At 47.0% G+C, this 27,418-nt stretch overlaps 1 protein-coding gene across 1 annotated transcript in view; it reads right to left on the bottom strand.

Annotated features, from left to right (window-relative positions):
• Window positions 1–779: 779 nt before the first annotated feature.
• The window catches only part of TMEM68 (transmembrane protein 68), a 40,217-nt gene continuing 13,578 nt past the window's right edge, over window positions 780–27,418 (bottom strand). The window contains exons 3-7 of the mRNA XM_075353265.1: window positions 25,058–25,225; window positions 14,749–14,942; window positions 13,269–13,329; window positions 11,880–12,019; window positions 780–6,420 (exon numbers count right to left, since the gene is read on the bottom strand). Coding sequence (XP_075209380.1) covers window positions 6,316–6,420; window positions 11,880–12,019; window positions 13,269–13,329; window positions 14,749–14,942; window positions 25,058–25,225 — 668 coding nt within the window. The 3' untranslated portion in view covers window positions 780–6,315. The remainder of the gene's footprint in view (window positions 6,421–11,879; window positions 12,020–13,268; window positions 13,330–14,748; window positions 14,943–25,057; window positions 25,226–27,418) is intronic.

Raw genomic sequence — 27,418 nt, 5'->3', positions numbered from 1 at the left:
TGACTCGAGTACCCGAGTATAATCGAAGTCAATGGGGAGTTCACAGAAGATTTTTCCGAAAAATGCTCGAGTCCCCCATTGACTTCCATTATACTCATGTACTCAAGTCACAAGCGTCCAACTGCTCGTTAGGAGTACCGAGCACCCAAGCATGGTAGTGCTCGCTCCTCACTACTCATGAATAGTTCAGTCCTGGACAAACACCTTGACTAAAACAAAAAAAGAATAGCCTAAAGACCACGACTACTGCAGAAGTAAAAGATTATTAAGAATTACAGTTTTAGATTTCAATTCTGTATATTTCAGATAAAAAAAAGAACACAAAACAATAGAAACATCAGTAAATAACAGTTATAACATCAGCACAAAAATATCCAGAAGACACAAGTATCTAAAAATACAAAACACTCCAACAGTACAGCCGTCATAACAGCTAATAGTGCATATAGATCACGGCACAACATCTCCCGAAGACGCCTCCTTTCTAATGAGATGTCTATTCTTATGGTAAGACAAGTGTTGTGCTTATTCAGGAGTGGACAGAAGATTCATAAAGCTAGAACAACTAATTCTAGTAGAAAGTCAGCATTTTTGGTATAAGCAGTAGGGATGATCGAATACCTCAAATATTCGGCTTCGCGAATATTTGCCGAATAGGTCGCCGCTATTCGACAATATTCGATGCGCAATGTAAGTCTATGGGAAACCCGAATAACAACTATTCGGAACTATTCGGGCTTCCCATAGACTTACATTGCGCATCGAATATTCGCATAGCGGCGACCTATTTGTCGGATATTCGCGAAGCCGAATATTTGAGGTATTTGATCATCCCTAATAAGCAGTATTTTAACAAGATATACTAAACCAAGAAATAAAAGTTTATAACAAAAAGTTGTTGCCCTCAATGTTTGGCAGTCTGTAACCTTTCTTGTGTGACCCTGTAACAGTGCAGTCTAGTAGAAACTTTGCAAAGAATAAAGGGGGCTAAACTCCTGCTGATCTGTTCTTGCTGGGACTGGCAGCCGGCTGAAGTCTGCGGAGGCTGGCTTAGCAATCTCTTATTACTGAACATAGGGAGGTTGTGGCTGCAAGACAACTGGCTGCAGCAGAAAACGAGGGCGGTGGGAAAGTGGAGGGGGATCCGCTGCGCTGCTGAGAGATTTCTTTATATAACGTCTCAGTTTATAATTGTAATGAGATAAAAAAAAAGTAGTTTTCATCTCATAATGGGATTTTTTAACTTTTGTTTGAGCATTTTTTGTGCTTATTGTTCCTTAAAGGTTTCCAGGACTTCGATGTTAATGGCCTAATCCTAGACAGACAAGTGAGGGTCAGTGTTTGCTGGAGTGCCTTGGTCTCGTCAATCAGATGATTGCTGTTGATGCTGCGAGTCAGACTCCTATTAATCCTGTATTAATGGATAATTGAGAACCATCAATTTTGTAGTCCCTGAGAACACCTTTACCAAGTATAGTAGTGGATATCACATTCCGAGAGGCCATTTGTATCCCAATCTGAAGTCCCTCTCTAGGCTAATCAGCTGAGAGGATTTATCTTGTAAACGTGTTAAGCTGGGTTCACACTAAGCGACAACGACGTCGCTGTTACGTCACCATTTTCTGTGACGTAACAGCGACCTTGTAAGTCGCTGTTATGATCGCTGCTTAGCTGTCAAACACAGCAGAAGCAGCGATCATAACATCGCTGTGCTACATGTGCAGAGAGCAGGGAGCCGCGCTTAGCGCTGGCTCCTTGCTCTCCTAGGTACAGTACACATCGGGTTAATTAACCCGATGTGTACTGCAGCTACATGTCACAGTGCAGAGAGCAGGGAGCCGCGCACACTGCTTAGCGCTGGCTCCTTGCTACAGTACACATCGGGTTAATTACCCGATGTGTACTGCAGCCACATGTGCACAGAGCAGGAGCCGGCACTAGCAGCAAGGGCGGAGGCTGGTAACGAAGGTAAATATCGGGTAACCAGGGAAAGGCCTTCCCTTGGTTACCCGATGTTTACGCTGGTTACAGCTTACCGCAGCTGCCAGACGCCGGCTCCTGCTCCCTGCTCGCTTCATTTCGTCGCTCTCTCGCTGTCACACACAGCGATGTGTGTGTCACAGCGGGAGAGTGACGACCAAAAAATGAAGCTGGACATTCAGCAACGACCGGCGACCTCACAGCAGGGGCCAGGTCGTTGCTGGATGTCACACACAGCGACAGCGACGGGACGAGGCTGCAACGTCACAGAAAATGGTGACGTAGCAGCGACGTCGTTGTCGCTGTGTGTGACACCAGCTTTAGAGTATGCTGTGCCACCGACCCGTGTTGATCAGTACAATAGAAACCACAATCAATCATTTTAAGGCTGACGTTATAACAGATCATCTTTAAAATGTTCTCCATCTCAATATATTATTAGACATTGTTTTGACAGCAGAGCGTGGGAAAGCTGGGCAGTAGCCTTCTTCTCACAGCAGAGCAGGGGAAAGCTGGGCAGTAGCCTTGTTCTGACCGCAGAGCATGGGAAAGCTGGGCAGTAGCCTTGTTCTCACAGCAGAGCAGACAGGGGAAAGCTGGGCAGTAGCCTTGTTCTCACAGCAGAGCAGGGGAAAGCTGGGCAGTAGCCTTTTTCTCACAGCAGAGCATGGGAAAGCTGGGTAGTAGCCTTGTTCTGACCGCAGAGCATGGGAAAGCTGGGCAGTAGCCTTGTTCTGACCGCAGAGCATGGGAAAGCTGGGCAGTAGCCTTGTTCTGACCACAGAGCATGAGAAAGCTGGGCAGTAGCCTTGTTCTGACAGCGGAGAATGGGAAAGCTGGGCAGTAGCCTTGTTCTGACCGCAGAGCATGGGAAAGCTGGGCAGTAGCCTTGTTCTGACCGCAGAGCATGGGAAAGCTGGGCAGTAGCCTTGTTCTGACCGCAGAGCATGGGAAAGCTGGGCAGTAGCCTTCTTCTCACAGCAGAGCAGGGGAAAGCTGGGCAGTAGCCTTGTTCTGACCGCAGAGCATGGGAAAGCTGGGCAGTAGCCTTGTTCTCACAGCAGAGCAGACAGGGGAAAGCTGGGCAGTAGCCTTGTTCTCACAGCAGAGCAGGGGAAAGCTGGGCAGTAGCCTTTTTCTCACAGCAGAGCATGGGAAAGCTGGGTAGTAGCCTTGTTCTGACCGCAGAGCATGGGAAAGCTGGGCAGTAGCCTTGTTCTGACCACAGAGCATGAGAAAGCTGGGCAGTAGCCTTGTTCTGACAGCAGAGAATGGGAAAGCTGGGCAGTAGCCTTGTTCTGACCGCAGAGCATGGGAAAGCTGGGCAGTAGCCTTGTTCTGACCGCAGAGCATGGGAAAGCTGGGCAGTAGCCTTGTTCTGATAGCAGAGCATGGGAAAGCTGGGCAGTAGCCTTGTTCTGACAGCAGAGCATGGGAAAGCTGGGCAGTAGCCTTGTTCTGACCGCAGAGCAGGGGAAAACTGGGCAGTAGCCTTGTTCTGATAGCAGAGCATGGGAAAGCTGGGCAGTAGCCTTGTTCTGACCGCAGAGCATGGGAAAGCTGGGCAGTAGCCTTGTTCTGACCGCAGAGCATGGGAAAGCTGGGCAGTAGCCTTGTTCTGACCGCAGAGCATGGTAAAGATGGGCAGTAGCCTTGTTCTGACCGCAGAGCATGGGAAAGCTGGCAGTAGCCTTGTTCTGACCGCAGAGCATGGGAAAGCTGGGCAGTAGCCTTGTTCTGACCGCAGAGCATGGTAAAGATGGGCAGTAGCCTTGTTCTGACCGCAGAGCATGGGAAAGCTGGCAGTAGCCTTGTTCTGACCGCAGAGCAGGGGAAAGCTGGGCAGTAGCCTTGTTCTGACCGCAGAGCATGGTAAAGATGGGCAGTAGCCTTGTTCTGACCGCAGAGCATGGGAAAGCTGGCAGTAGCCTTGTTCTGACCGCAGAGCATGGGAAAGCTGGGCAGTAGCCTTGTTCTGACCGCAGAGCATGGGAAAGCTGGGCAGTAGCCTTGTTCTGAGAGCAGAGCAGGGGAAAGCTGGGCAGTAGCCTTGTTCTGACCGCAGAGCATGGTAAAGATGGGCAGTAGCCTTGTTCTTCCAACCTCCATAAATAAAAATGAACAACACAAGTCCACACGTGCTGGGGATTTTCCTTTTAAATTGTCAATTTCTGTCAGAATCCATTGCATATCTTTATGCTTTAGTGTGAATTAATTCTGGACAGACTTTTGCAGCAGTAAATCTGTAAAAGGGAACTTTTCACTACAGAAAAAGTCATTTACCTGCAGATATAGGGTTAATTAAAAAGGAACTTGTCACTCGGGTTAATCTGCAGGTAAATAGTGTTAGGCTATGTGCGTACTTTGTGTCGAGGCAGTTGCAGTTCAAAAAGCATCCTCTGGCAGAAAGGACAATGCTTTTGGCTTTAAAAATGCATGTAAAACGCAAAGAAAGTAGCCTATGCGCACCTTGCGGGTTTTCATGAGTTTTTAGTGCTTTTCCGGTGCTTTTAGAAACGCTGCAGTTTTGTATTAAATTGAATGGATGGGAAACGCAGCCAAAATGGCAAAAACAATTGACATGTTGCTTCTTTAAACGCTGAGTTTTTGCCCAAATTTATGCCAATATAACGCAGCGTTTTGAACAGCAAAGTGCGAACATAGCCTTACAATGCTGCACAGCCTCCTTGGTGAAAAATGGAAAAAATAAGTGAATTTTCTTGCAGTAGCCACACTTTGAATGTATACAGCGTTACAGTGCTGCCTGCCTGAGAGTACCCAGAATGACAGGATGCCTTTAAGGACTGACTAATACTGGATTCACGAAATAATGAAACACTTGTCTGTAGTTCACCAGCGCACACTGCTAATCTACACTCGGGCAGCACCCCCAGTAAATATAAATCACAACAGGCCCATCACAAATTTCTACTGAGGTCGGGAAACACTTAATGAAGGTTTCTGATCACAGAATTTGGGATAACGTTTTGAACTGATATCAGAGGGGGTTCACTGGCAAGCATCTAACTTAATCTTTATATTAAGGGAGAAGCATATTTCTCAATTTAAAAAGGGAATGTATCATCAAAGTGATCATTGGGGCTTTTCTAGCCTCTAACTTCCTGTTTCAGGAAACAACACATGTACACAGCCACAATAGGCAGACCCAATATCCTGTCTTTTGTAATGAATAGTGATGAGCGAGCACTACCATGCTCAGTACTCGTAATGAAGAGTTTAAAGCTCGGACGGGCTTCACTCGTTTACAGAGTGTAATAAACGTCAATGGGGAACTCGAGCATTTTTCGGAAAATCTCTGTAAACGATTCAAATCTGTCCGAGCATCAAACTGCTCGTTACGAGTACCAAGCACCCGAGCATGGTAGTGTATGCTTATTGCTAGTAATGAAGTATCTCATGAGCCTGTGCAAAGGTCCTTGTGAAGGGAACAGGGTAGGCAATGATCACCTACTATTATTGGTGGTTTCTGGTGTTATCAACTGTATATAGAAGACTTACCTGTCTGTGTCATCCTGCCTCTGCTGATAAAGGGCCTGCTGAAAATCCTTACTGAAAGAAAAGGACTTTTGAGTCTAAAACGCCCCAGTGTAAGACTCATTTTGTCCTTCATTTATATAGCGTGACATAAAAAAAACAAATGAGACCCAAAGCGCTGATTTAAACAACACATCATTTTCTGATAACACATTCCCTTTAAGGAGAGGTGGCTAAGCAAATGTAGATATCCTCCACTAAAAATAATAGGCGTTATGGTTCTTTAAGAACTTTATGAGACATGAAGCGTAATCATGGTTTGCATTTGTCTACAAAGGAGGTAGTTTCATGTCCCATTACCCTCATAAGTGCTTTGGGCATGGTAGCGTTACATGGTAACTTGTGTATATCTCATGCGACACTGACATCAATGTTTATGTAATAAAATTTACAGTGTCATAAGGAGACGCCATGATAGACAGAGGCAGGTTACTGCACCCTATACAACTCGGGGGAAGACACCAGACGTGGAGAGGATCGGCCCTGGCACTAAGATAGCACAGAGAGTAGCTAATGCCAGGGGAGAAAACACCGGGCACAGATTGCTGACTCCTGCAATGTAGCCTCAGCCTGATGGCAACATTTTACCAGACTGGCCCGATTTACATTACATTACAGAGCTGAATTAGCGGAAGCCTTCAGAAACGTATATATTGCACAGGAGAGAATCAGCTCTCTTGGTGTTCAGGTAACACATCAATTAAATTATTTATCAAACTAAATCCTATGCTATGTACACTGTACACATAATCCCTCCCGTAATCCGGGCATCACTGCACTTCATTCTTCTTTAGCTCTCCAAGGAAATCTCTCCAATAAGGCTCGAAAAATATTTCCAGGAATTTTCTGATGCCGATCTATCAATGACTGAAGAGCACATTTTGTCTAGAGGAGAAAAAAAGACAAAGTGAGACATTCGTAAGAGACCTCAGACACGATAAACAGAAAGCGCTGACAATAAGACGGGACTATAGGAGGAACATGTAAGGAGAACTTGTGCAAAGAAAGACGAGACAAGCCCCTTGACAACTAATTAAATCTCAGTTTTCAAAACCATAAACCAGTTAAAGGCTGGGACGTATTCCTCCGATCAGTATTTTGCACATTCTTTGCTTTCTTTCATACCTCTCCCTTTAAGAGCTCTTAAGATTTTTCTTGTTTGGTTGATCAAATACTTTTTGGCAATTTTGTCCCTTGTAATGCAGATATGGAACACCTACTTTTATGCTTTAGATTGATATTTTTTCTCTACGCCCTGCGTTCCTCTAATATTGAGGAAAGGGAAGGAGAGGGATCGGGGGAACTGATAGTATGTACGCCTTTTTTTCCAGCCCAGCCTTTGATGATGATAAAAAAAAAAAACAAAAAAAAAAAAACATCCGACTAAAAACAGAAAACGGAATTCACATTAAAGTAAAATTTTTCATATTCTTAAAAAGATTTGAATGAAAAGTAAAAAAACAAAAAACATTTCTTTGCACTTGCCATCCTGTGGTAGACATTGGAATTGCCGGATGTACACTTGTATCCTGGTATTTGTTTGTATTCTCGTGTTGTCAGACGCACCAGATTATAAGACATACCCCAAATTTAGAAGAGGAAAATAGGAAGAAAAAAAATCATTTTTAAATGCTAAAATGAGGGTCCGTCTTATAATCTTAGTGTTATTAAGGATGACAGCATTCCTCCGGGTGAAAAAACATGCAATTCTTTATTCCATCAGTTGTGTAACAGCAACGTTTCGACCTGGTGGTCTTTGTCAAGCATGAGACCACCAGGTCGAAACGTTGCGGTTACACAACTGATGGAATAATGAATTTCATGTTTTTTCACCGGGAACGCTGTCATCCTTAATATTGGTACCGTATATGCCGGCGTATAAGACGACTGGGCGTATAAGACGACCCCCAACTTCTGCCCTAAAAATATAGAATTTGGGATATACTCACTGTATAAGACTACCCCGCTCCCAAATGAAAAAAAGTCTGCTTTGATTGCAACATGTTAATTTTAATTCCGCGAGAGCCGTACAATATGTTTTTAAAGGGCCATTGACAGATCAATCGCTCCAATGTATAAAGCCACAACTGGACTGAAACAATGGTACTACACTCTGCTACAAACAGACACACACAACTCTGCTACAAACAGACAAACACACACAACTCTGCTACAAACAGACAAACACACACAACTCTGCTACATACAGACAAACACACACAACTCTGCTACATACAGACAAACACACACAACTCTGCTACATACAGACAAACACACACAACTCTGCTACATACAGACACACACATACAACTCTGCTACATACAAACACATACTACTCTGCTACATACAGACAAACACACACACACACAACTCTGCTACATACAGACAAACACATACAACTCTGCTACATACAGACAAACACATACAACTCTGCTACATACAAACACATACTACTCTGCTACATACAGACAAACATACAACTCTGCTACATACAGACAAACACATACAACTCTGCTACATACAGACAAACACATACAACTCTGCTACATACAAACACATACAACTCTGCTACATACAGACAAACATACAACTCTGCTACATACAGACAAACACATACAACTCTGCTACATACAGACAAACACATACAACTCTGCTACATACAAACACATACAACTCTGCTACATAGAGACAAACATACAACTCTGCTACATACAGACAAACACATACAACTCTGCTACATACAGACAAACACATACAACTCTGCTACATACAAACACATACAACTCTGCTACATACAGACAGACAAACACATACAACTCTGCTACATACAAACACATACAACTCTGCTACATACAGACAGACAAACACATACAACTCTGCTACATACAGACAAACATACAACTATGCTACATACAGACAAACACATACAACTCTGCTACATACAGACAAATACACACAACTCTGCTACATACAGACAAACACATACAACTCTGCTACATACAGACAAATACACACAACTCTGCTGCTCTGCGGGGCCTGCACCCGCGGCTCGGCGGGTACAGCACCCGCGGCATCGGCGGGGGGGGGGGGGGATTGGCAGGGCATACATCTGGGGGGTTAGAAGCAGCTCACCGGGGCCCATAATGGGCACAAGTCCCCCTGTGTTAGATATCTCCCCCATAGTGCTGCCCATGGCCCCTATATAGATCGCACAAGTCCCCCTGTGTCAGATATCGCCCCCATAGTGCTGCCCATGGCCCCTATAGATCGCACAAGTCCCCCTGTGTTAGATATCGCCCCCAGGCTGCTGCCCAAAGTAAAATAAAACCCTCTTTCCTTATCTCCTCCAGCGCTGAGCTCCCTCCTGTCTGGCTCCGTGCTTCTGTTCTTCCACTTCCTGGTTGTCAGTGCGGTCATGTGATCGGCACAGCAGCCTGAGCTCTCTGCCTGATCACAGTGGAAGCAGGGACACAGGGAGAAACGCTGCAGGGGTAAGTAAAGCTTTTTTATTTTAGAATGAGCAGCAGCCTGGGGGCCAAATCTAACACAGGGGTGGGCATGTGCGATCACACTGGGACGCAGGCTCATAGAATATGCACCGCTGCTCCAGCCCCTCACTGCGTGCGATTTCAGCACCACTGGAGATGGACAGCGGCTGTGCATATTATATGAGCGGGTGCAGGAGATCAAAGGCTGCAGCCCGCAGCGTTCCCCTGTGCTCCAGAGCTGCTGCCCCCACCTCCCCTGGACGCTGCAGTGTACATACACACCCCCCCCCCCCGTATATCCGGCGTATAAGACGACCCCCCACTGTAGCCATTATTTTAAGGGGGTAAAAAGTCGTCTTATACGCCAGTATATACGGTATGTTATTTCAAGTGATCCCTTGATCTTGGACGTGCGCTCCTGAGCTGCTGATTGTGCTGTTGCACAGGCACATACGTTTTTTAACCAAGGTGCTGTGGACGTCTGTTCTTCTTATAATCTTAGTCTTAATCCTAATGCGTATCAGTGGGGAGCGGCGGCAGTGGTGGAACGGCTTAGCAAGGTCACAGAAGGCAGGGTCAGCGATGCTGCGGGCTCAGAGGAGGGGGTGTTGTGGCTCAGGAGGGTCGGCGATACTGCGGGCTCAGGGGTGTCACGGTGGCGGGCACCATTGATCTGCTGGCGGGCTGCGGCAGTGTCACTGCAGTGGAGCGACTCAGGAGGGTCACAGGACAGGGTGTCTCGGCAGCCGGTGCCATTGATCTGACTGTGGGCTCCAGTGAATCGCCTGCAGTTGATGAGATGGACTTCAAGAAAATGGCTGTGCACAGATAGGACTCCATGGCTGGTTTCTTGAAGTCCATCGCGTCAACCGCAAGCGATTCAATGCAGCCCACAGTCAGATCAAGGCGCCCGCCACTGAGACACCCAGCCCTGTGACCCTCCTGAGCCACTCCAGTACTCCTCCAAGCCCTCAGTATCACCAAACCTGCCACCTATGACCCCACTCCACCACCGCGGCCCCAGTAAGCCACAACCAGATTGTAAGACAAACCCCAAATTTACCCCCCCAGTTTTGGGGGGGGGGGAAAGTGCATGAGTCACTTTCAGTTTCACTCGGCCCGGAGCCGAGTGAAGGAGAAAGTGAACATATCTGCTGTTTACAGCTGTGTAGCTGTTATCAGCAGATAGGGCAGAGCGATCGCATTGTTGATCCATATAGCCCCCTAGGGGGACTAGTAAAATAAAAAATAAAAAAAAAAGTAAATAAGTTTTAAAAAATAAAAAAAACAAAAAACAAACCCTAAAAGTTCAAATCACCCCCCTTTCACCACATTGAAAATTAAAGGGTTAAAAAAATAAAAAAAAATATACACATATTTGGTATCGCCGCGTTCAGAATGCCCGATGATCTATCAAAATATAAAATCAATTAATCTGCTTGGTAAACGGCGTAGCGGCAAAAAAATTCCAAACGCCAAAATTACGTTTTTTGGTCGCCGCAAGTTTTCCGCAAAATGCAATAACAGGCGATCAAACCGTAGCATCTGCGCAAAAATGGTACCATTAAAAAATAAGCAGTCACTGGGCCATAGATCCCATAAAATGAAAATGCTACGGGTTTCGGAAAATGGCGTAAAACGTACGCCACTTTTATAGGACGAGTTTGTGATTTTTTTTAACCCCTTAGATACAAGTAAACCTATACATGTTTGGTGTCTACAAACTCGCACCGACCTCAGGCATCACAACAACACATCAGTTTTACCATATAGTGAACACGGTGAATAAGATATCCCAAAAACTATTGTGCGATCACACTTTTTTTTGAAGTTTTTTCACACTTGGAATTTTTTTACTGTTTTCCAATACACCATATGGTAAAACTTATGGTTTCATTTAATAGTACAACTCGTCGCGCAAAAAACAAGCCCTTATATGGCAAGATTGACGGAAAAATAAAAAAAGTTACGGCTCTCGGAAGAAGGGGAGCAAAAACAAAAACGGAAAACGCTCTGGGGCTGAAGGGGTTAAGGACACATCTGTATGGCATGACTTACAAGCATAAGCCCACTGCCAGCTTATGTGGTGGGAAAAGAGACGATATTTACAGTAGTGTTAAAATGATTAAAAACCTGATATAAGTCGACCATCATTAACAAAAAAGATTATCGGGTGCAGATCTAGCGGGGCCCATCTTGGCGCCAGCCTAATATTTTATAATCAGTGGAAATACAAATGAATTTTAGCTGAGGAATCCAGATACTGAAGATTATTAACGATTCAGTCAAAAACCTTTTTCCCTTCCAAATACAAATATGTAATAATATCTTTTGATTAATAGGGTAATTACACATAGAAACTAATAATTGATTTTTGTGTTTTCCCTTTTAAAATGCTTTAATTATTCATTAAAAATTAATAGCATGAGAACATGGGCACTATATGAGAGCGGGAGTCTGAGCCCAGGGCAGACATTCAGGTGACCATTGTGAGCTACATAATGTGAAGAGCAGGACCAGAGGCCCCCCCGAGCTGGTCATCCCCCTACTGACAGCTAGGGTGCAGCACTGAGCGCCCACAGCCATGTGGCCAACTCTAGGGGGAGAAATATAGAGACTAGCAAGAGAGAAAATTAAGAAAAAAACTAAACTAAACTAAACTACAGTACTGGTGATGTAACACGGCCGGCGGCTGCAGACGACGATATATAAGAAATGGATAAAATAGACTTCAAAACAGAAGAGATCAATTGGGTGCAAAAAAAAAGGCAAAAAAAATTTGACAAAACACCAGATGCAAATGCAATAATCAAATCCATCAGATCCAATGTTTCCTACTATTAAATCAGACCTTACCTTCTCTGCCAATTCATTTGCTGTAATATTTGGATCATACTGGATGGGGTCACCAAGATATGTGCGAAATTTCACTGGGAATCCACCATACACAGGAACAAATGGTATCTTATACGTCTCATACAACCACCTAAAGATCCCTGTGAAAGAGAGATGAACACGTTTCATAACGGATCAATGAGAAATAGGACGGAGCTGCAGAACCGGGAGCAGTCACATGTACGGAGGCTGCTGGGTCTGTGGGATTCTTTTGGTAGGTGGTGGTGCTAAGAATTGGTCCCTACTGATCAAACATTGTGGCCTACACCTAAAGGGGGCTTTACACGTAGCGACATTGCTAGTGATGTCGCTCATTAAAGCACCCGCCCACGTCGTTTATGCAACACGGGCAAATCGCTGTCCGTGGCGTACAATATCGTTAGTACCCGTCACTCATAATTACATTCCTCGCGACGTCGCTGTGGGCGGCGAACAACCTCTTTTCTAAGGGGGCGGTTCATGCGGCGTCACACGGCAGGCGTCCAATCAAAGCTGAGGGGTGGAGAACAGCCGCATGGAAGTCACGCCCACCTCGTTGCCGGAGGACGCAGGTACAGTGTTCGTCGTTCCTGGGGTGTCACACATAGCGATGTGTGCTGCCTCAGGAACGACGAACAACCTGCCCTCTGCAACAGCAACAATATTTTGGAAATGGACGACGTGTCAACGATCAACGATTTGGTGAGTATTTTACATAGTTAGCGGTCGCTCATACGTGTCAGACACAACGACGTCGCTAACAAGGCCGGATGTGCGTCATAAATTCCGTGACCCCAACGACATCTCGTTAACGATGTTGTTGCATGTAACGGGGCCTTAAGGATAAGTCATTGTTTTGTTCTCAGAAAACCCTTTTAAAGGATATGGGCACACGATTTGAAGACACAGAGTCAGTGTCCGGACCATTGCGGACTTTTGCTGCATTCTCCCCAAGGAAAACACTCACATCTCTGCAGCATAAATTGACATGCCGCGGCTCTGGAAGCCATGCCGTATGTCAGTTTACAATGTGGAGTGACCATGTGATTTCTATCATTTCCATCCTCTGTGCTTGTATTGTACAACACAGCCTTTTGGAAGCAGGGAAAACTCGTTGCATCCAAAACGCTGTGGACACTGATCGTGTGCACATACTCTAAAAACGTAAAGATGAAATATTATCGATTTTGTCAAAAGCTGTATGTATGTTAAAATGACTGTTGCAATGTGGTAATAGTCGACAAGAACAAGATATAAATTTAATTTAATAGTACGTTCTGCAACTAAACAACATTTTTTAATCGCATATATACTGAATTGCTTAAAAAGTAATAATTTAAGGTCATACAAAAGCACTGAGACATTTCTTACGTAAACAGCCAAGAGAGCGGAATCCTTCCCGGACGTTCTGCGTGAACATTGGAATGATGCACTGCGAAAACAAATCAGAAACATTTCACATAATGTAGGACAAGTCACACAGTCTTATTATCTGCGATTCTCGAATACAGTTTTATTACTAGTTTACAGGTCTGAGGGATTTGATAATTTGCAGAAGTTCAAAGAACAGTGTCATCAGAAAATGACCCACTGTCACACTGGCCACTTGGCTTCCTCATCTGTACAGACGATTTTTCAGTTGTCTTGTTATTACAGAGTTACAATTAAAGGGAAATAACACAAGATTTACCAACCATAATAAGTGATGTTACAGCTCACCTTCTCCCCCATCATTCACAATAACCTTCACCCAGATTATAGTGTGCCAAGAAACAGCTTCAATATAACCAAAGTGAGAGTCAGTCTATTGCTGCTGCCCCTATGAGGCTTAGGGGTACTTTGCACGCTGCGACATCGCTAGCTGACGCTTGCGATGCCGAGCGCGATAGTCCTCGCCCCCGTCGCACATGCGATATCTTGTGATAGCTGCCGTAGCGAACATTATCGCTACGGTAGGGTCACATGCACTTACCTGCCCTGCGACGTCGCTCTGGCCGGCGACCCACCTCCTTCCTAAGGGGGCGGGTCGTGCGTCACAGCGACGTCACACGGCAGGCGGCCAATAGAAGCGGAAGGGCGGAGATGAGCGAGACGTAAACATCCCACCCACCTACTTCCTTCCGCATAGCCGGTGTAGGCAGGTAAGGAGATGTTCCTCGCTACTGCGGCTTCACACACAGCGATGTATGCTGCCGCAGGAACGAGAACAAGATTGTATCTCCTATTGGTGCGACATTATGAAAATGGCCGACGCTACACAGATCACCGATTTACGACGCTTTTGCGATCGTTTATCAGCGCATCTAGGCTTTACACGTTGCGACGTCGTTACCGGCGCCGGATGTGCATCACTTTCGATTTGACCCCGACGATATCGCAGTAGCGATGTTGCAACCTGCAAAGTACCCCTTAGTCAATGTCAGCCTGGAGTGCCAAGGGCCCATCAGTAAGTGACTTTAGGGGCCCACTGTTCAGTTACATGCAAATATTACATTATCCCCCTTCACAAATGTACCTATATGTCTCTATAATATACTGTAGGACTTGTTCAATGACTGATGAGATGTTGCTTCTGTCTGTACATAGAGAATCAAGTGTATTGTGCCGACTACTGAATACATAAAGGGGTGGGGGCCACCGCGGCACAGGGGCCCAACAGGTTATTAGCAGCTCCCTTGTGGCTCAGTCCGATCCTAGCTTTAATGGCCAGTGTGAAAATTGCTAAACTTTTTTTAACAAATCGTGATATGAAAAAATAGGAAAACTCCTTTAAATACTAGAAAATTGTACACTTTGGCTTAGCAAAGTTTTGGTGCTGCTAAAATATAATTTAGATATTAGGTGAACTTACCACCTGAGCGTCGATTGCCACTTGTGCAAAGCCTGTGCGATTTCCCCACATGAGGATATAGGATTCATCACTGAACAGAGCTTCTCGCACCCCTCCCGGAGAGATAGCCAAGAGATGGCCGTTCTTCAGCGCTCTCACACACTCTTCCTTTGGTCCATGGATTACACTAAACACATCAAGCAATGGTTTGAATCCTGTAATGAAAGTATAATTCTATTAGAAGACTGACAAGCTCTGGCTGAGACACACTGGGGCAGATTTATCAATTTCATTATATCAGTTTCCTGGATTTCCCTGTAATGATCCATAATTTGCAGGAAATGTGTTCAGCTTTGTCTTTGCAAGATAGGAAGTATTTATGTGACAACTATGGCTATGTTAGTTCTTATGGGACTATTATTTGGTGACCTGAACTCGTGGGTTGTACACAGATTTGGATCCGACAACTCCCTGCGGCCGCTCTGGCAGTGAAAGCAAATATTAAATAAGTGATCAGCACCTCCAAGCAAAATAAGACAAGTGTGAACAGGTGCAAACTGGCACGACTATTCAATATAGCCCCCCAAAAATATACCGCTGCACTCTGAAATGCATACACTGATTTTAAGAATTTAGAACTGCATTACTGCTAACAAAAAAAAAAGTCTTAAAAAATGAAGGTACTTTGCACACAAAACTGACCAATTCACGAAAGCCCAACAGCCAGTGACAAGCTTTACCCCTTTGTTGGGACCTTAACAAATTTTAGAATAGAAACGCTTAAAGGTCCCAACAAAAGGGTACACCTTGTCACTGGCTGTTGAGCTATCATGAATTGGCCAATTTGTGCTCTGAGAGCCCAACAGCCAGTGACAAAGTGTACAGGGCACTTTACACGCTGCAATATCGGTATCAATAATCGCTAGAGAGCGTACCCGCCCCCGTCGGTTGTGCGACACAGGCAAATCGCTGCCTGTGGCGCACAACATCGCTAACACCTGTCACACGGACTTACCTTCCCTGCGACGTTGCTCTGGCAGGCGAACCGCCTCCTTTCTAAGGGGGCTGTTTGTGCGGCCTCACACAGCAGCCGTTTAATAGCAGAGGAGGAGTGGAGATGAGCGGCCGGAACATGCCGCCCACCTCCTTCCTTCCTCATTGCTGGTGGACGCAGGTAAGGAGATGTTTGTCGCTCCTGCGGTGTCACACATAGCGATGTATGCTGACGCAGGAATGACGAACAACATCGTACCTGCAGCAGTAACGATATTAAAGAAATGAACGACGTGTCGAGCAACGATTTTTCATGTTTTTGCGCTCGTTGATCGTTGCTCACTGGTGTCACACGCTGCGATGTCGCTAACGGCGCCGGATGTAAGTCACTAACGTTGTGACCCCGATGATATATCGTTACCGATGTCACAGCGTGTAAAGCACCCTTACCCCTTTGGTTGGGAATCTAAGCCTTTATCCTGAACCTTTGTTAGGGTCCCAACAAAGGGGTACGCCTTGTCACTGGCTGTTGGGCTCTCATAAATTGGCCAATTTGTGTGCTAAGTATCTCATTTTTAACATTTTTTCTATAGGAGTAATGCAATTCCAAATTCATATATTCAATGTTTGCATATTATTGCATTTCAGAGTGAAGCTATATATTTTTTCTGGCAGTGAGTGTGTTAGGGCTCTCTTTGCACTAACCCAGTGCTGCCATGTACTTTATTAATCGGTTACCGAACACTAACTGCTGTACTGAAGTTTCTGTTCGGTGACACCATGGTAAATTACATATCAGTGCTGGGTTAGTACAAAGAACGAAATGTAATGCATCCACTGTGAGAGGAGATGCAGAGAGTTATGGGATCTCACTCTAGCAAAAGTCAGGTCCTTTCGGGGCATTAGGATTGGTTCTGCACGATCTTGTGAGTTACATTTAGAAACATACCCCACCGGTCTTGGGCTGCCCACTCATTACATAAAAGGGGCAGCCGAAGACTGGTGATAGGTACTCGTTATACCACTCTGTCTCAGGAACCAAGCCCACATATCAGAAGCTACAACTAGGTTTAGTTACAAAGGTCAAGAGGTGGAGCATAAGGTCTAAAATTCATGTTTCATGTTTTTTGTCAGCGTGGAGCAGATTTACTCCATATCAAGATATGTAGGTGCTATGAAAATGGGAAAAAAGAGAATTTTGTTACTTACCGTAAATTCTTTTTCTTATAGTTCCGTATTGGGAGACCCAGACCATGGGCGTTTAGCTTCTGCCTCCGGAGGACACACAAAGTACTACACTTAAAAGTGTAGCTCCTCCCTCTGAGCTTATACACCCCCTGGTAACCAGTCCTAGCCAGTTTAGTGCAAAAGCTGAAGGAGAATAGCCACCCACAAGTAGAACCGAGTAAGAACCGGAACAACCGGAGACTCTGTCCACGACAACAGCCGGTGCTAACACACGGAACAAGAAAATTGCCAACAGGCAACAGGGAGGGAGCTGGGTCTCCCAATACGGAACTATAAGAAAAAGAATTTGCGGTAAGTAACAAAATTCTCTTTTTCTTTATCGTTCCTTTGGGAGACCCAGACCATGGGACGTTCCAAAGCTGTCCCTGGGTGGGAATAAACAGAAGAAACTAAGAAGTAGGCGGAGCCTAACTTCACAAGTGGGCGACAGCCGCCTGAAGGATGCGTCTGCCCAAGCTCGCATCTGCCGAAGCATGAGCATGCACTTGGTAGTGCTTCGAAAAGGTATGCAGGCTAGTCCAAGTGGCAGCCTGACAGACTTGTTGAGCCGTAGCCTGGTGCCTAAAAGCCCAAGAGGCACCAACAGCTCTGGTCGAGTGTGCTTTGATCCCCGGCGGGGGAGGCACCTGAGTACTCTGGTAGGTGTCCGAAATGGTCGATCTAATCCAACGGGCCAAGGTCGGCTTAGAAGCAGAGAGACCCTTGCGCCGCCCTGTGGTTAGCACAAAAAGAGAGGTGCACCGCCTAAGCGCAGCGGTGCGAGACACATAGATCCAGAGAGCACGCACCAGATCTAGAGTATACAGCGCTTTTTCAAAGCGATGAACAGGGGCTGGACAGAAGGAAGGCAAGGAAATATCCTGGTTAAGGTGGAAGGGAGAGACCACCTTAGGTCCGGGGTCGGACGGAGAACTACCTTGTCTTGGTGAAAAACCAAAAAAGGTGACTCCGAGGAGAGCGCAGCCAAATCAGAGACTCTCCTGAGAGAAGTTATGGCAACTAGAAAGGCCACCTTTTGAGAAAGACGATTCAAAGAAACCTCCCTAAGGGGCTCGAAAGGGGGGTTTCTGCAATACCGTGAGGACCAAGTTAAGGTCCCAGGGATCCAAGGGCCGCCGATAAGGCGGAATGATGTGAGACGCACCTTGCATGAAGGTGAGGACCTGAGCCAGCCGGGCGAGACGCCGCTGGAACAGCACTGATAGAGCTGAGACTTGTCCCTTGAGAGAGTTGAGGGACAGTCCTAGCTGCAGACCGGACTGTAAAAAAGACAGAAGGGTCGGCAACGAGAATGGCCAAGGAGAATGGCCGGAAGAGCGACACCAGGACAGGAAAATCTTCCAAGTCCTGTGATAGATCTTGACGGAGGAAGACTTACGGGCCCGAGTCATAGTGGGGATGACTTCAGGAGGAATACCAGAAGCCGTCAAAATCCAGGACTCAAGAGCCATGCCGTCAATTTGAGTGCCGCAGAATTCGGGCGGAAAAACGGACCTTGCGAGAGCAGGTCTGGACGATCCGGAAGATGCCCCGGCATCTCCACGGACAGTTGGAGCAGGTCCGGATACCAAGCTCGCCTGGGCCAGTCCGGTGCAATGAGGATGACTCGACGGCCCTCCATTCTGATCTTGCGCAGGACTCTGGGCAAGAGAGCTAGAGGGGGAAACACGTAGGACAGACGAAACAGGGACCAGTCTTGAACCAGAGCATCCGCGGCGAAGGCCTGAGGATCGTGGGAGCGAGCCACGTAAACCGGAACCTTGTTGTTGTGACGGGATGCCATTAGGTCCACGTCCGGAGTGCCCCACTTGCGGCAGATTGACTGAAACACTGCCGGGTGCAGGGACCACTCGCCACCGTCCACGGATTGACGGCTGAGATAATCTGCCTCCCAGTTTTCTACGCCAGGGATGTGGACTGCGGATATGGTGGACTTGGAGTCCTCCGCCCATTGAAGAATGCGTTGGACCTCTAACATTGCCAGGCGGCTGCGTGTCCCGCCTTGCTGATTGATGTAGGCAACCGCTGTCGCGTTGTCTGACTGGACTCGAATGTGCCTGCCCGCCAACAGGTGGTGAAAGGCTAGGAGAGCTAGAAGCACAGCTCTGGTTTCCAGCACATTGATTGAAAGGGCTGACTCGGACGGAGTCCAAGTGCCCTGTGCTCTGTGGTGGAGATGTACCGCTCCCCAGCCGGATAGGCTGGCATCCGTGGTGAGAATCACCCAGGACGGAGTCAGGAAGGAGCGCCCTTGGGACAGGGAGAGGGGTCGAAGCCACCACTGAAGAGAGCTCCTGGTCCGTGGCGACAGAGCCACTAACCTCTGTAAGGAGGAAGGCCGCTTGTCCCAACAGCGGAGAATGTCCAGCTGCAGAGGACGCAGATGGAACTGGGCAAAGGGAACCGCCTCCATGGAGGCCACCATTTGACCCAGCACCTGCATCAGACGCCTGAGGGTATAACGGCGGGGCCTCAGGAGAGAGCGCACTGCCAACCGGAGTGACAGCTGTTTGTCTAAGGGCAACTTCACAAGTGCCGGCAAAGTCTCGAACTGCATCCCTAGGTACGTGAGACTCTGGGTCGGAGTCAGAGTGGATTTGGGAAGATTGACAATCCACCCGAATTGGGCTAGGGTGGCGAGAGTGAGCGAAACACTCCGCTGACAGTCTGCGCTGGATGTACCCTTGACCAGAAGGTCGTCCAGATAAGGAAGCACTGCTAACCCCTGGAGGTGCAGGACCGCAATCACTGCCGCCATGACCTTGGTGAATACCCGAGGGGCCGTGGCTAACCCGAAGGGGAGAGCCACGAATTGGAAATGATCCTCTCCTATCGCAAAACGTAACCAACGCTGATGTGACACTGCGATTGGCACATGTAGATAGGCATCTCTGATGTCGATGGACGCCAGGAACTCCCCTTGGGTCATAGAGGCAATGACTGATCGCAGAGACTCCATGCGAAAATGCCGCACCCGGACATGCTTGTTGAGAAGCTTGAGATCCAGGATGGGCCGGAAGGTACCGTCCTTTTTTGGAACTAGGAAGAGATTTGAGTAAAAACCTCTGAACCGTTCCTGGGCGGGAACTGGGACAATCACTCCGTTTGCCTGCAAGGACGCCACGGCCTGCGAGAAGGCGGCGGCCTTGGAGCAGGGGGGAGTTGAGAGAAAAAATCTGTTTGGAGGGCTGGAAGAGAATTCTATCCTGTAGCCGTGAGATATGATGTCTCTCACCCACTGATCGGAGACTTGCTTTAACCAAGCGTCGCCAAAGTGGGAGAGCCTGCCACCGACTAAGGACGTGGCTGGAGCGGGCCGAGAGTCATGAGGAAGCTGCCTTAGTGGCAGAACCTCCTGCGGTCTTCTGCGGACGCGCTTTTGGGCGCCAGTTGGATTTCTGATCCTTGGCTGAGTTAGCGGACGAGGCGGAAGGCTTAGAGGATGACCAGTTGGAGGAACGAAAGGAACGAAACCTCGATTGATTCCTACCCTGGGCGGGTTTCCTGGTCTTGGTTTGTGGCATGGAAGTACTCTTCCCGCCAGTAGCTTCTTTAATGATTTCATCCAGCTGTTCACCAAACAGCCGTGAACCAGCAAAAGGGAGCCCAGCAAGAAACTTCTTGGAAGAAGCATCTGCCTTCCACTCTCGAAGCCACAAAATCTTGCGGATAACAAGAGAATTAGCTGAAGCCACCGCAGTGCGGTGAGCAGCCTCTAGCATGGCAGACATGGCATAGGATGAAAAAATTGAAGCCTGAGCAGTTAAGGTAACCATCTCAGGCATAGATTCCTTGGTGAGGGAATGCATCTCCTCTAGAGAAGCAGAGATGGTTTTGAGAGCCCACACTGCTGCAAAAGTCGGGGAAAACGCGGCCCCCGCAGCTTCATACACAGATTTGGCCAGAAGGTCAATCTGACGGTCAGTGGAATCCTTAAGTGAGGTGCCGTCAGCCACCGACACAACGGTCCGGGCTGAGAGCCTAGACACCGGGGGGTCTACCTTTGGGGAGTGAGACCACTCCTTGACCACCTCAGGTGGAAATGGAAACCGGTCATCAGAACCATGCTTTGGAAAGCGTTTGTCAGGGCAGGCCCTGGGTTTGGTCACAGCGGTCTGAAAACTGGAGTGGTTAAAGAACACACTCTTCACTCTCTTAGGCGAGGTAAACTGATGTTTTTCTGCCAAAGAGAGTTGCTCCTCTGACACTGGTGGATTGAGATCCAGCACAGAATTAATAGAAGCAATCAAATCACTAAGATCTGAGTCACCCTCAGAGAAATTGAAGGGATACATAGCCTCCGAGCACCCAGTGAGGGCATCCTCCTCATCTTGAGAGTGAGCTCTTGAGACAGAGCCGTGGGATGGGGAGGGGGAGGAAACCCTGCGCCTTCTCTTAGAAGGACGGGGTCTGGGATCAGATGATGAATCCTCCGTGAGCTCCGATGGACGGAGGTCAGAGGATAGGAGTCCTCTGTCAAGAGTATTAGAGGCACCCTGTGAGGGGGGCTGATGCATATTCATCAAAGTCCTGGACAAAAGCCCCATGGACTCAGCAAATGACTGGGATATGGACCTAGAAAAGGACTCTACCCAGGCCGGGGGTTCAATCACAGGTGCAGCAGCAGCCTGAGAGACCACTGTGGGGTGAGACTCCAGGCTGTGGCACCGCCAAGTTAGAGCAGACATCACAATGTGGATAGGTGCTCGGCTCAGGCAGCAGGAGCTTACATGCAGTGCATGCAGAATAAAGCTTTGGAGCCTTGCTCCTTGTGTGAGACATGCTGCTGGAGTGGGGGCTTTGCAGAGAATGAACCCCAGGGAGAATATACAGAGGTCCACAACCGGAGACCGGCTGTGGCTTACCAGACCGCTGAGCGCGGTGTTGTGTGCCCTCCAGATCCCGAAGCCCGGTCCCCCAGTCGCAGCACCTCAGCAGAGATGCAGAATGCAGGATGTCCCAGAGCAGAGTGAACTCTGCCTGAGAAGAGGGCGTTCCTATAAAAGAGCGGGAACTGGAGGGCTATAGAGACCTGCAGGGAAGGAGGGACGCCCCAGCAGTGGGGAGTGTCCCTCCCCTGTGTAGAACGGCCGCCGGGAGGAGCCGAACCTGTCCCTCTGCATGAGTGACATGCGAGGGCAGGAAAATGAAACTAGGCCTCCGGCGAAGCCGGGGCCTAAATTTAAGCGGCGAGGCCGACAAGCAGGCACCATCGGCGCGGTTCTCAGGCAAAAGCTAGAGAACCCGCCGGAAAAGTTAAAACAATCACATACAGCATACTCTCCCCTTACAATAAAGAACCGGGACCCCCAACATAAACGTCTCAGGTACTTAGCTGCTGAGACGCAGGGCCATGTCCCTGGGGATGAGTGCTCCGGTCCAACAGAATCCTCAAGGGGCTGTGGATGGAGACCGGACTCCTGCCAGGCATGGAGACAGTGCTGGCTCCCACTTCAAGCCAGAGCCCAGAAGGGATGGTGAAGGAGCGCGGCATGTAAGGCTGCAGCCTTGTAAATCAACCTTAACAACACCGCCGACACAGTGGGGTGAGAAGGGACATGCCGGGAGTCCACACATGGACCCGCTTTTCTTCAAACTCTTTCCAAAAGTCAAACAATCAGATGAGAATGCATGTGTGGATGTATGCCTCCTGACACAAAGCAATAAACTGGCTAGGACTGGCTACCAGGGGGTGTATAAACTCAGAGGGAGGAGCTACACTTTTAAGTGTAGTACTTTGTGTGTCCTCCGGAGGCAGAAGCTAAACACCCATGGTCTGGGTCGCCCAAAGGAACGATAAAAAAAAAATTCTTATTAACCACTGTGCAAAATTTACATGAATGTAAGTATTGTAGGGCAGCATGGTGGCTCTGTGTTAGCACTGTTGCCACATATCATCATTGTATATACTCATGGTTTTCCTCCCACATCGTAAATAATGGGGTGGAATGGAACAAAACTATAATAATCAGATTACGATGTAGAAAAGGTCATCATGACTCAAGTGATAATTTATTTTCCGAGAAACCATTGACCAATGTCAAGCTAGGTTTCAAAATTACAATTTTTTTTGCGCCCATTTTTGAGTAAAGGCAACCTTTCTTAGATCTGTTAAGTAGAGATTTATTGAACTGCTTTGAAATTAGCAATAGTCTGTGAGACAAGGTAGTTAGAATAGAGTCACCTACACATCTAAGGCTAGGGTGACATTGCGTTTTAGCATATGGTCAGTGCTTCCATCGGGTATTACTTCTGAAGCTTTGGGAAACAGGATTTGCGAATAAACGTTGACAATGAGAATAACTAATGAAGCAAACGCATTTTGCTGCTCGCTTCAAATAGTCGGACATGGCTGAAAACAGAATCTGACAGAACACTCCTTCACCAATAGAATGGCCGCCCCAGCTCATACACCCGAATCAAGTTTTCCGGGGCTTCTTAAATCACTGACGGAGTCGTTGACAGTACGCTAAAACCCAATGTGAACTTCACAAACTAGGAAGAATCTGGGGCACTACTCCAAATGCTTTTGTGCTGCTACCATACAATCAGTGTCCATTTAGACTTCAGTAACCAGGCAGGTTTCCATGCCGCTCCGGGGTGCTAATTCAAGGGAAGACATAACCAAGTAAAAATGTAAGAATGAAGGCACTCACCAGTTCTTGCTGTACAGGAATTTCTTTATTAACACGTGGAGGTTACATACTTGGGATAGCGGGGAGAGGGAGGACCACCCGACCCGTCAGAGAGGTCGTCTGAAGTGTCGCGTGGTCCTCCTCCTCCTCCCGCTAGCCCAAGTATGTAACCTCCATGTGTTAATAAAGAAATTCCTGCACAGCAAGAACCGGTGAGTGCCTTCGTTCTTACATTTTTACTAAACACAATGTGAACATAGCCTTAGATTAAAGGTCAGCCAAACCTGACGAGATCAGTGGAGTCAACCAAAAGCATGAAGTGAATGGAGGATGGTTCCTGTATGTGGCCAAGTCGGGGGAAGATAGCGGTTGTATGAACAATCATTTGGCTGACAGCTATATAATGTGTATGGTGGCCTTAAAGAGGTTGGTCACTACTCCAACATTGATGGCTTATCCTTAGGATAGGTCATTAATGTCTAATCAGCTGGGGTCCAACACCTAGCACCCCCACCGATCAGCTGTTCTTGGTGCCAGTGGTGGCAGCAGACAGGCGGAAATGCTCAGGTCCGGAGCTGCCCCGTCAACTGATATCAGCCGCGACCGGGTACTGCACATCCACCTCCCATTCTAAACAATAGGAGGCAGATGTGCAGTACCCGGCCGCGGACGCTGTCAGTTGACAGGGCAGCTCTCTAGCACTGAGCATTACCAGCTGCCTGCATTGAGCACAGCTGATCGGTGGAGGTGCAGTGTGTCGGACCCCGGCCAATCAGACATTGTTGACCTATCATTAGGATAGACCATCAAGGTAAAAGTAGTGGACAAACTCTTTAGGAGTCAAGAACCGATGTGAGTGATGATACTCTCTACAGCGCAGCAGAATATATAGGTGATATATAGGCAATTGATATATTCCTAAAATCTATAACAAAAACCAAAAACAAGTATAACAGTGAATACAAAGCAGAGACCGCCTGTGTGACTGCTGTCTTTCCCAGCTTACACCAGTCCTCAGCGCTATGAGATCTGCCCAGGATCAGGACACAGACCCATAGACGTGAGAGACAGAGAATGCTCGGCCACTATACACTAGACCGCCGACTGCCAGAATGAATATTATAGATATATAAAACGAGGCCTATTTATCTGCGATACTTAACAATGCAAGTACACAATCAAGCAGAGCAATGAGTGAATAAAAAAAAAAATAAAAAAAAACACACGAGAAGGCTGCATTATTAGGTTATCGCTGACCTCCATGAAAGCAATAATGAATCACCATGTAAAACCTACATTACGCGCTTTTAGAGTAATTTTAGTGAAACAGAGACAGAATGAGCCGGTCAGATGTGTCTTATCTGGAATAAATTATAGGTTTCCATGACTGGCTATAGATATAATAGTCACTCATGCAGCAGATCGCTTTCAAATACCACAGCGTGATTACTTACCTGGTACTTTAAAAAGAAAGTGGTCCCCCACCGAGTGACAGGTCCTTCCTTTCAGAAGAATGACCTTTGCTACAAAATAATAATAGTCTACAGGGAGCGCTCCGTGATAGTACACAATTAGCGCAGGCCCGTTCTCCGGGATTTTCTCCAAGCCGCAGATTTCATAGCCTGTATAGAGAGAATAAAATACCGTCTATCATTTAGAAGAATAAATATCACCGGACACAAGTCTCATCAGTCATCCATGCAGTCAGAAATCGGGCATTTATAGAAACACTATGGCCTAGTCCCACAAAGACCGCACTAGAACCAGTGAGGATGCAGCCGTACGGACAGGGCCAGCACGGAAATAAAACTAATGGTGATGAATATGGGCACACAATCCGCATAGCCTTGTCTCCATTTAAAGGGAACCTGTCATCAGAAATTTGTCTTTCAACCTAAATGTTTCCCCCTCTGCAGCTCCTGGGCTGCATTCTAGTAAGGTTTCTATACTTTTTGTGTCCCCTTTTGAACCAAAATAAATACTTTATAAAGTTATACCTTTTGGTATGAAAATCTTGTAAATTCTCCATCGGGGCGGGCCGTCTGGCGTCCGGTGTTGTATCTTACGCCGTCCCCCCATGCTCCAAATCATCCCTCAGGACGGCGCCCACTGCGCCCGAGGTCCCGTGCACGCCGGGACACCTGGTGACGTGGTCGCAGGCACGAGAGTATGGGTGGCACTGTGATTGCATCGCAAGTGCCCGCCCATACTTTCGTGGCCGCGCTCTCCCCTCTGTACGTCGCTCAGATCCTCTCCGCTCATCCCATCTATTTCCTACTGCAGGGTATGATGGGAAGGAGGTGACGTCTGGTCATTTGGCCGGCGCAGAACACTGGAGGCAGAGGGGAAAGTGCGGTCACGAGGTTATGGGCGGCACTTGCTGATGACACTCACAGCATCGCCCATAACCTCGTGCCTGCGCAAAACGTCACCAGCGGTCACACGTGCACGCAGTGCACAGTCCCGCTACAGTCGCACAGCGCATGCGCAGGACCTCGGGCGCCCAGGGGCGGCGTCTTGAGATATGAAATTCAGCGTTGGGGGGCGGCGTAAATCGGCAGGAGGAACAGCAACGGTCAGCAGAGAGCCCGCCCCCATGGATAATTTACAAAATTTACATAGCAAAAGGTACAACTTTATAAAGTGTTTATTTTGGTATAAAAGGGGCCAGAAAAACTAGAGGAACCTTGCTAGAATGGAGCCCAGGAGCTGCAGAGGGGGAAACTTTTAGGGTTCAAGCTAAATTTCTGATGACAGGTTCCCTTTAAGTTTCATGTTGAGTCAGATCTTTTCTGCTGACCCAGATTTGACAGCCTGATACATGAGGCTATAGAGTTCAGGTCAGCCGCCTGTGCATCATGGTCACTACTGGTACCGTGTTATACAGACGTCTGAGTGAGGCTTTAAAGCAGATCCTTTACCAGATGTCAGATTATAAGCCTCTTAAATTACTGAATAGACCTGATTGAGATGCTGTACTTACTTTCATAAGTCCATGTCACAAAGGTGGTATAATGATTTCTGAAAGTGTAACTTATTGTCAGCCTGATTAACAGCGCCTCAGTGTCCCTCCTCCCTGCTGCGCAAAGCGCTCACACTGCTCAGTACAAGCTGCAGGTGTCAATCAGGCTAGGAGAGTGGAGACTGAATACACAGGCTCATGTGCCTCCTGACACTACAGCTGGGATCATAAAATGTTCATTTTAATATCAGGATTGTCCAAGTCTCTCGGACATGAATACACCGGTCCCATGAGTAGTAAGAGATCTGTGTAAGGCTATGTGCGCACGTTGAGTATTTGATTGCAGAAATTTCTGCATCTCTTGGCAGTAAAAATGCAGTCCAAAACACACATTTACGCATGCGTTTTTCATTGCCATCAGTGGTGAAAAAATTAGGCAAAAAAGATGGAAGAATCAACATGCTGCAGACTATTTTCTGCACCAAATATGCAAGGAAAGGAAAAAAAAAAAAAATTATAATATATATATATATATATATATATATATATATATATATATATATACATATACACATATATATATATACATATACACATATATATATATATATATATATATATATATATATATATATATATATATATATATATATATATTATATAAAAAAAAATAGAACAGTGCATTCAGGATTTCTCAATGATTTTGCTGGCACAAGGATTTGCTTGCAGTTTTGTGGCAAAATGGCACTAAAAAAATGCATCAAAAAGTGCGCTAAAACCACACCATGTAGACACAGCCTAAAGGCCGCTTTACACGCTGTGACATCGCGATAGCACCCGCCCCCGTCGTTGT

The sequence above is a fragment of the Anomaloglossus baeobatrachus genome, chromosome 6 (assembly GCF_048569485.1).
Source record: "Anomaloglossus baeobatrachus isolate aAnoBae1 chromosome 6, aAnoBae1.hap1, whole genome shotgun sequence".
NCBI classification, from domain to species: Eukaryota; Metazoa; Chordata; class Amphibia; order Anura; family Aromobatidae; genus Anomaloglossus; species Anomaloglossus baeobatrachus.
Note: the sequence above shows the minus strand (reverse complement) of the source record. Positions and strands in the feature narration are given on the sequence as shown.